This window comes from Mangifera indica, chromosome 9, assembly GCF_011075055.1.
Source record: "Mangifera indica cultivar Alphonso chromosome 9, CATAS_Mindica_2.1, whole genome shotgun sequence".
Taxonomy (NCBI): domain Eukaryota; kingdom Viridiplantae; phylum Streptophyta; class Magnoliopsida; order Sapindales; family Anacardiaceae; genus Mangifera; species Mangifera indica.
Window position 1 is genome coordinate 17,341,536 of NC_058145.1, and position 10,529 is coordinate 17,352,064.

At 31.8% G+C, this 10,529-nt stretch overlaps 1 protein-coding gene across 1 annotated transcript; it reads left to right on the forward strand.

The window, feature by feature from the left end:
* The first annotated feature begins 7,869 nt into the window (after window positions 1–7,869).
* LOC123226393 (phenolic glucoside malonyltransferase 1-like) lies at window positions 7,870–9,385 on the forward strand. The gene has a single exon (XM_044650905.1). The coding sequence runs from the start codon at window positions 7,908–7,910 to the stop codon at window positions 9,300–9,302; it is 1,395 nt and encodes a 464-aa protein (XP_044506840.1). The 5' UTR covers window positions 7,870–7,907; the 3' UTR covers window positions 9,303–9,385.
* The last annotated feature ends 1,144 nt before the right edge of the window (window positions 9,386–10,529 follow it).

Here is a 10,529-nt window from a genome sequence, read left to right on the forward strand (position 1 = left end):
CACAGTAAAAACAGAACTTGCCGTGGGATTTTCGTGAAATTTTGGTGTGTTTATAAAGGGGGCAGTTTCGTAATTTGGCTTTTCCCACGACAACCTGCGAAATTTCAAAAAAACCCGACGTGGGCTAAGAATTTCCCCGACACCCCAATGTGTTAAAAAAGCCAGTTTACCCCCCCCAAACCCATTGTCCATTCAACTGCCGTGGGAGAATTCGTCTTGCCGTGGGAAACTCCGTTCCCACGGCAGACTGCCGATGCTTTCGGCAGCCAATTTCGGCCAATTTTTGGTCTTTTCGACCTCCGATTTTTTCATAAATCAAATCTACACATTGTATAACATAATACCCCTCAATCAATTCAACAAAAACAACCAAAAATTGAAACATTTTAAGCATTATTCAAACCGTAAACCCTAAAATTTCAAACCCAAAAATCTCAATCAAATCTCAATAATATGAGCAATAACTTGATCCAAACAAGATTACGGGAGATGTGATAACATTATTTTCCATTTTCGGTTGTCGAAAAACAAGAAAATCGACGGAAATGACGTTCGCCGTGGGATTGCCGTGGGATGTGGAAAAAATTCGAATTTTCTTTGAATTATACAGTGAAAATTTGCTGTGTTTATATATGGGGGTAGTTTCGTCATTTCACAAAACATGGGCATTTTTGCTTAAACCTGAATTTTTTAGGCAATTTCGCTTAGACCCCTTTAATTTTGCCTAGTTTTTAAAATTTCCCTTATTTGTATTATACATGGTGGATTTTTCCACCACATGAATTTGATTTTGTCATTTTATAATGTGAATGCATTAATGGCCTTGAAAATTTGTGTTTGAAATTGCCGTATGCTTGTTGGAGGGGCGCCCAAGATTTGTATAAATAGCCCCCTCCTCACCTCATTTTATATACATATGTCTTCATCCGAGAAAGCATTTTCTTTGAATTGTTTTTGCTCTTCTTCTCCTCACTTCTCACTTTTACTTTAATCTCAGTATCTTTACATACTTGATTATTATCTTTATAACATGTTATTAGCACGATTAACTCATGTATATTATATCTTTCTATTATGTCGTTATGCTGCTTATATATTATAAATACGGATATCCCAATTATGATGTCCCAGTTAACTTTTAATTTTTGTCATGCTTCTATTTAATTTTTCTTTATAATTGTATCATATTTGCAATCCGAAGTTTGTAAAATTGTAAATCTGGAACTAAAATCCTGAAACTCTTGAATCTAGACCTGAAATCTGAAATGTCATAAATCTGGACTAGAAGTCTTGAATATTATTTATAACCTGAAGTTTACAAAATTATGAATCTAGACCTGAAGTCTGGAATATCATAAATCTGGACCCAAAGTTTTGAATCTTATTTGTAACTTGAAGTTTACAAAATTATGAATCTGGACGTGCAGTCTTAAATATCATAAATCTGAATATGAAATCCTGAATATCATTTGTAACCCGAAGTTTACGAAATCATAAATTTAGATCTGAAGTCATAAATATCATTTGTGACCTGAAGTCATAAATATCATTTGTGACCTGAAGGCGTAAATATCATTTGTAACCTGAAGCTTACTAAAACCAAGAATCTGGACTAGAAGTCCTGATATGATTTAAATATTTATTTTTATTAAAGTAATTGTATTCAATTTATTTGAATATTTATTTATTTACATCTTTAGTTGTTTGAATCTTTATTTATCTAAATCTTTATTTTTATTATGATAATTATATCCGATTTATAACCTGAAGCTTGAAAAATCGTGAGCATATATATATTTGGGCTCAAAGTCTCAAGTTTTACGATTTACAATTTGAAATTTGTAAAATCATGAGAATATATATATATGGGCCAGAAGTTCCAAGTTTCATCAAAGTCTTTCTTTTAGAATAATTATATCACATTTGTAACCTGAAGTTTGCATAAAGTGTGAAAAATATAGACTTGATGTTCAAAATATAATCAAAATACGTATTATAATATTCTGAATAATAATTACAAAACCAGAAGTTTTATAAATATGAGATAATATTTGAACCTGAAGTTTCAAAGATTAACTCATATATATTGTCTACAAAACCAGAAGTTTTGTAAATATGACAATCATTGAACCTGAAGTTCCTAGAATTGGACGGATAATATTAACTGGGTTTTTTCTCCACTTAGAATGTATGAGCCTTGAAAAACTAACTAAATAAAATGTCCTAGAAGGACAAATACAAGACTATTATCTTTCGGCATCATATCCCTGAAGGATTGCAAGCCAAAATATGGATATAATGATAAATCTATTAAATTTGTGGAGAAATTTGAAAGATAAATTTGAACATCAGATTCAATAATACTCTCAATGACTCTATAATTTAGTATAACTCTGGAATATTCAGAATTTTTTTCTGAATATGGAAGATAAAATATTCTCCACATTTTATTTTATGCTCCTGTAGTAGTAATATCGAAAAAGAAAATTCTGAATTAATATTTTCTTGTTATACATAATTCCCTGAAGTGAACGCAACTATCAGAAGTAGTTATCATGGATGTGAGAAATAATAGAAAATCTTAGTCACACCACCAGAAGTGGACTAAGACTGAGACGAAGTAAATTATAATGAAGAGTAAACTACAAAACAATAAATGTGATTACAAATGTCATTGGTGGTGTACATGTAGTACACACAAATATTAGGTGGATCTATATTAGACATCGATAAAAATTAAATTTTTGATAAGTTAGATCTTGTTGATCTGATGATTCTTGATGTTTTAGATCTTTTTTCAAAGAATAACAATATGGGTCACTTGAATAGTGACAAAGATGCCCAAGATTTTTTTAAATCCATCATATATATTTATTTTGGAGTCATAAATATTATTTTTTTTCAGTATCATGTTCTCTTCCCTTCAATATTTTATATACGTTATAACTAACGTAATTTTTAAATAAAAGGAAATGGACTCCAAAATTGAAGCGTTGACTTCAAAAACTGATATGTGAGACATGTGTTTGGTGGATAGTGCAACAACGCATACAATTATCAAGGAAAAGAATTTTTTCTTAACTTTAGCATTAATTGAAGTTAAAGTAAATACCATATTAGGATCAATTAATCTGATAGAAAGCTCTGGAAGAGCCACAATTATGTTAAACAATAAGATTAAATTAAACATCAAAGATGCATTATATTCAAGTAGATCCAAAAAAAATCTACTAAGTTTTAAAGATATAAGAAAAAATGGTTCTCATCTTAAAATCATAAATGAAAATAGTGCAAAATTCATCTATATAACAAGTAATGCCTCTAGAATAAGACTTATACTAGAAAAATTGTCCGTTTAATTATCTGGATTGTATTATACAATTATAAAGAAACCTACGCAGTATCAAACCAGAAGTTCGTTGATCTAAAAACATTTATGCTTTGATATAACCGTTTAGGCCACCTGAGATCTATAATGATGCATAGGATTATTGAAAATTCACATGGACATACATTACAGAATCATAAAATTTTATCATCTAGTGAACAATTTTACACCGCCTATTCTCAAGGCAAATTAGTAATAAGACTGTCTCCCTTTAAAATTGGAGGTGAATCTCTATCATTCTTGTAAGGGATTCAAGGGGATATATTTGGACTCATTCATCCACCAAGTGGGTCATTTCGTTATTTTATGATTTTAATTGATGCATCTGTACGATGATTTCATGTTTGTTTATTGCTTACTTGAAATATTGTATTTGCTAAACTGTTAGCACAAATTATCAAATTAAAGACACATTTTATAGATTATTCGATCAAGTCAATAAAGCTAGATAATATTGGTGAATTTACATCCAAAATATTTGATGATTATTGTATGTCTATGGGGATTGAGGTTGAACATCTAGTCTCGTATGTGCACACACATAATGGATTAGCTGAGTCTCTTATCAAACGACTTTAGGTAATTGCACGTACTTTATTACTAAAAAGTCAATTACTTACTTCTATGTGGAGACATGCTATATTACATGCTACAGTGTTAATTCGCTTGTAACCTTCTTCTTATCATCAATATTCCCCTCTACAATTAGTTCTTGGTTACCAACCTGAGGTATCTCATTTAAAAATATTTGGTTGTGTTGTATATACCCCTATTACGTCTTCTCAACGCATAAAAATGGGACCCCAACATCGTTTGAAAATATACGTTAGATAGAATTCATCATCCATTATTAGGTACCTTGAACCATTAACATGTGATCTTTTTACTGCATGATTTACAAATTGTCATTTTGATGAGATAACTTTCCCGTCTTTAGCGGAAAATAAAATACCTCCTGAAGCTAGGCATGAACTTACTTGGTAAGTACCTACCATGTCTCATTTGGATTCTTATACATCCCAAAGTGAAACTAAAGTATAGAGGATATTGTGTTTACAAATTATTACCAACCAAATGCCTAATGCATTTGTAGATACTGCAATAGTGACAAGATTATATGTTCTAGCTACTAATGCACTAGCAAGAATCAATGTGACTACTGAACAGTCTATTCAAACCGTAATTGATCAATCTACCTCACGCCAGAAGCGTGGTAGACCTGTTGGATCGAAAAATACTATTCCTAAAAAAAAAAGCAAATAATCAAACAAATAGCAATCATGATGATCCTAAGAAAAATGAAAAATCCACATTATTTAATACTCCTTCAGAAGAGGTTATGGTCTCTGAAGAGACTCAAACCCCTAAAGTGGCACAAACCCTTGAAGTGGTACAAAATCTTAAAGAACAGGAAAATGAGAATATTGAAATATCTTTAAATTATGTTCATATGCGAGAGATGTGGAATCATGAAACAATTATAATTGATGATATATTCTTATTTGTAGTAGCTACTGAAATTCTGAATAATGATAATTTTAAACTACGTACTGTGACTGAATGCAAACAAATACATGATTGGCCTAAATGGGAGGAAGCAATTTAAGCAGAATTAACTTTTCTAGAAAAATGTCAAGTGTTTTGGTCTGTAGTTTTAACACCTCAAGACGTACAACCTCTTGGATATAAATGGATATTTGTGAGAAAAATGAAATTACTAGATATAAAACCAGACTTGTAGCCCAAGACTTTTCCTAAAGGCCTGGTATAGACTTTGATGAAACATATGCACCTGTGATAGATATAATCACATTCAAATATTTAATCAATTTAACAGTCTCTGAAGGACTGGATATGCGTCTAATGGACATAGTTACTGTTTATTTGTAAAAAAATTTGGACACTAAAATTTATATAAAACTCCCTAAAGGATATAAATTGCCTGAAGCAAAAAGAGTTAATTCAAGAGGTTTATACTCAATTAAATTACAACGATTATTATACAGATTAAAACAATCCAGATGTATGTGGTATAATCGCCTTAGTGAATATTTAAAAAAAAAAAAGGCTATGTGAATGACTTTATATGTTTATGTGTCTTTATCAAAATATCAGAATCGGAATTTGTTATTGTAGTAGTTTATGTTGATGACATGAATTTAATTGTCTCGGCTTGCAGATCGAGCACAATTCAAATAGAATACTTATCCATCAATCAACGTATATTGAAAAATTATTAAAGCGCTTTAATATGGATAAAGCTTATTCTTTGACTACCCTAATAGTTGTTCGCTCTATTGATCCAAAAAAAGACTCATTTCGTCCTAAAGAGGAAGATGAAAAGATACTTGGTCATGAAGTACCATATCTTAATGTCATTGGAGCCTTATTATATTTGACCAAATGCACAAGATCGGATATATTCTTCGTAGTTAATTTATTGGCCCGATTTAGCTCTGCACCAACACGTCGCCACTAGAACTGAATCAAACATATACTCTGTTATCTATGTGGAACTAGAGATTTGAGATTATTTTATTCTGTCAAATCCCCTAAAAATCCTAGTTTGGTTAGATATGCAGATGTTGGTTATCTTTCTAACCCCCATAAAGCCCGTTCACAGACGAGATATGTTTTCACTTATAATGACACAACAATATCATGATGTTTCACCAAACAGATCTTGGTTGCAACTTCTTCAAATCATTCAAAAATTTTAGCTCTCCATGAAGCTAGTTGAGAATGTATATAGTTACGGTCTATCATCCATCATATCTAGAATGTATGCAGTCTTTCTTCTACAATAGACACTCATTTCATATTATATAAAGACAATGTAGCATATATTACCAAAATTAGAGGTGGATACATCAAATGAGACAAAACCAAACATATCTCACCGAAGTTCTTTTACACTTATGAACTCCAGCAGAGTAAAAAGATTGATGTCAAACAAATAAGATTCAGTGAGAATCTTATAGATTTATTCACTAAGACACTGCTGATATCAACATCTGAGAAGTTAGTATATAACATCGGTATACGACGATTCAACAAACAATCAAGTTAATCCTACTACAAAGAGGAGGAGCGTTCATTAGAGGGAGCATTCATCAGAAAAAATTTTGAAATTTATCAAATATTGGACAAAATGTGCATTGTACTATTTTTTCCTTCACTAGGTTTTGTCCCACTGAGTTTTCCTAGTAAGGTTTTTAATGAGACAGTTTAAGCACGTCTAACACCAACTTATAAGACATTAAATAATTATGTTTATTTGTTTTGGTTTTTATCTCGCTGAGTTTTTTTTTAGCAAGGTTAATATAATTATCTATAAGTAGTGGAAATTCAAGGAAGAGTATTATATATGGTGGATTTTTCCACCACATGAATTTGACTTCGACCATTTTATAATGTGAATGCATTAATGGTCTTGGAAAATTTGGTTTGAAAATGGCCATATGCTTGTTGGAGGGGCGGCTAAGATTTGTATAAATAGCCCCCCTCCTCACTTCATTTTATATACATATTTCTTCATCCGGGAAAGCATTTTCTTTGAATTGTTTTTGCTCTTCTTCTCCTCTCTTCTCACTTTTACTTTAATCTTATTATCCTTACATACTTGATTATTATCTTTATAAAAATTTGCTATTGGTTATTGGTATGGAGTTTTGTCACAACCGCAAGTCATCAGTGTAGAGCTGAGTAATTAGGAGTAGATGTTGAGTCAAGTTTAATTTGAATTTGGGTTAATTTGAATTTAAAAAAAAAAAAATAGACTTGCTTGATTTGATATAAGATTATCAGAGAAATATTGAAAAGCATACAAAATAAAGGATTTATTCATGAAAAAAATTAAAAATAAAAAATAAAAAGTTTTTAGAAAAGATAAATGTGATAAAAATTGTCCCATAACTCATTAAATTCAACCTAGCTTAATTCAAAGAGTTTGACTTGTTCGAGTTAAGCACCAAACTGAAATTATATCAAATAAAATTGAATCTAATCCTAATAGGTCAGCCTACATATATTTTATTTTATGAGCTTGATCAAAGTAATTATCTCATCTTAATAAAAACTTATAGAATGAATAATATTATATATATTTGATTTTAAATATTTAATTAAATACTTTAATGATATAATAAAGTGAATTTTTATTATTAGGTTAAAATTATTAAATTATATGATAATATATAATTAGAAGGTCCAATTATATACTAATGTGCTTAGGGTTGATTGTTTTATTGATTAATTATTACACAATACCTTGCCATTATTTTTCAACAAAATATGCCAACTTCACTTCTAATTCAGCCAACCTTATCATAACATAAACATTTGGGATAAAGGTGGAATCAGCAAGGCACCGACTCCGGAAGTTCCTCCAAATATTAGACGACAAATAATTTGAGAAATGGCAATATTATATTCATATATGAAAGGTAAACGGACTTATATTCCAAGAGTTGTTGTGGCTTCTCATTCAGAGAGCATAAGTATCTTCATTCCAGCTTTCATGGCGTCAACCAACACCATTGAAATACAGGAGGTGACTCCTTTCTCAGACTCAACCACTCAGTTTTCCCTTCCTTTAACAAAATACGATACGTTTTGGTTCAATTTTCCTCCCGTTGAACGCCTTTATTTCTATCAAGTCACTGACTTAGCCCCTCAATTCTTCAACTCGTTCATTCTCCCAGACCTCAAGCGCTCTCTGTCTCTCACTCTCCTCCATTATCTCCCTCTCGCTGGTAACCTTATCTGGCCCCCAGATGCCCCCAAGCCATTTATATGGTACTCCCCAGGCGACGGGGTTTCAGTCACTGTTGCAGAGTCTGCCGCCGACTTCAACTCCCTTTCTGGCAAGGAAGTTCATGAAGCTGCGGAGCTTCATCCTTTGATTCCTCAGCTGTTGACATCTGATGACAAAGCAGCCATGATCTCTATTCAAATAACTTTGTTTCCGAATGAAGGATTTTGCATCGGAATAACATCTCACCATGCCATACTTGATGGGAGAAGCTCAACTATGTTCATCAAGTCTTGGGCTTATTTATGCAAACAATTAGGGGAAGATCTAGAAGAAGAGCCTTTTTTGTCACCAGAACTGATCCCGTCTTTTGACCGAACAGTCATCAAAGACCCGACTGGAATCGACATGGTGTATGTAAACGACTGGTTCTCTTATACAAACACTCGAAGCTTGAAGCTTTTGCCAAACGTACTACCCAATACCGATAGGCTTCGAGCGACATTCGAGTTGACCCGTGAAGATATTCAGAAACTAAGGAACCAGGTATTGCTCAGATTGAAAAAAGACAATGAAAAGGAGGAGGATACAGCGCCAAAACAGCTTCATTTATCAACTTTTGTGCTTACACTGGCATACGTATTCGTCTGTATGGTTAAAGCTAGAAGAGGGGATGATAACAGAAGGGTTATTTTCGCATTCACGGCAGATTTAAGAACCCGTTTACATCCTCCAGTTCCATTAAATTACGTTGGCAACTGCGTCATGTTAGAATTTTGCTCTGCAGCCGCGAAAGATTTGGCAGAAGAAAATGGGGTTTGCTTTGTTGCAGAGAAGTTAAGCGAGATGATAAAAGTACTAGAGAGGGGAGAGCTTGAGACAACAGAAGATAGACTTTCAAAGTTGTTGAACTTGATGAAAGCTGTTATTGAAGGAGTCCAAGGCCTTGGCGTAGCCGGGTCGACGCAGTTTGAAGTTTACGGATCGGATTTCAGGTGGGGGAGGCCGAAGAAGGTAGAGATTGTGTCCATAGATAAGAGTGGAGCCATTGCATTGACCAATAGTAGAGACAAAAGCGGCGGTGTTGAGATAGGTGTCGTTTTGAAGAAGCAAGAAATGGAAGATTTTGCTTCTTTATTTGTTGATGGGCTAAAAGATTGATTCCAAATTATAAAAACAAGTTTAATCTTTATTCAAACATGGTTTATTTGATTTAAGTTCGGATTTAAATAATAATTTGAGCTTGATTTATTCGATTCAAGTTACGATTTAAATTCCAATGTCATGTTCTTCCAGTGCTAATTATTTTATAATATGTGCATTTGAATGTTGCAAAAAATTAAACTATGAGATTCAGACAACTGAGAACTGAGCTGTAGCCTGCAGATCATCGAACTGGCTTAGCACGTAGTGTGTATATATATTAATTAATTACATCAAAGGAAGCAAGATTCAACATTGCATCTAGAATTGCCCAAAAGTTACAGTTCCATCCAAGCCACGAATAACGCCTATATATAAAATATATGCACACAATTTGCTTCTAACTTTCGACCAAATGATTCCAAATTTTGGAGAAATGTCCTTTCATATTTAGCATCCAAATCTCATATGAACAAGGGCCTTGTAGTTATTATTTATTATAATGGTAACATTATTTATGTGAATATGGATATTATTTACTTTGTATATGATCTTTGATATTATATCCAATAAATTTGAATAAGCTCGAATTTAAATTTGTCATCTAACATTCAAATTAAACATAAATAATTTATATTCATACTTAATTTAATTCGAATGTAATAAGTCATAGATAAATTAGAAGGGGCAAAAGACTATTTTTCACCTATATTTTAATTTAAATTCAAAATCACACATACGGTAGTTAAAAAAACTAAATTTTCAGTCATGACTTAACTTCTATTAATTTTTTTATTAGAAGTAAGGACAGAATAGTTATTTTATTATTAATATTAAAAAAATATAAAATTTATTATCTTTTTCTTTGGGTTTAAAAACTAATAATTTCAACATTGTCTAAAATTTTTAAATTTTGAAAAGTAATATTTTCACCCCCAAACCTATGTTTCCATATTTTTCAAACGTAGTTACCCCCAAAAACTTTCAAAAATAATGGTTTTACCCCCACTGTTTAACTTTAGTTTTTGACATTCTTCTAACGTCCTCTCTAATATTCTTTGGCACTTGAGTCAATGGTAAACATTAGTGCGACGAAGAGACCTTTGTCCATATAGTTAGGAGGAGAAAAAGGTCAAAGAAAATGTCAAAAGGGATGTTAGAAGCTAAAATTGAAGAATGAGAGTAAAACTGTTTTTTTTGAAAGTTTTGAAAGATAATTATAGTTTAAAAAATGTGAAAACTCTA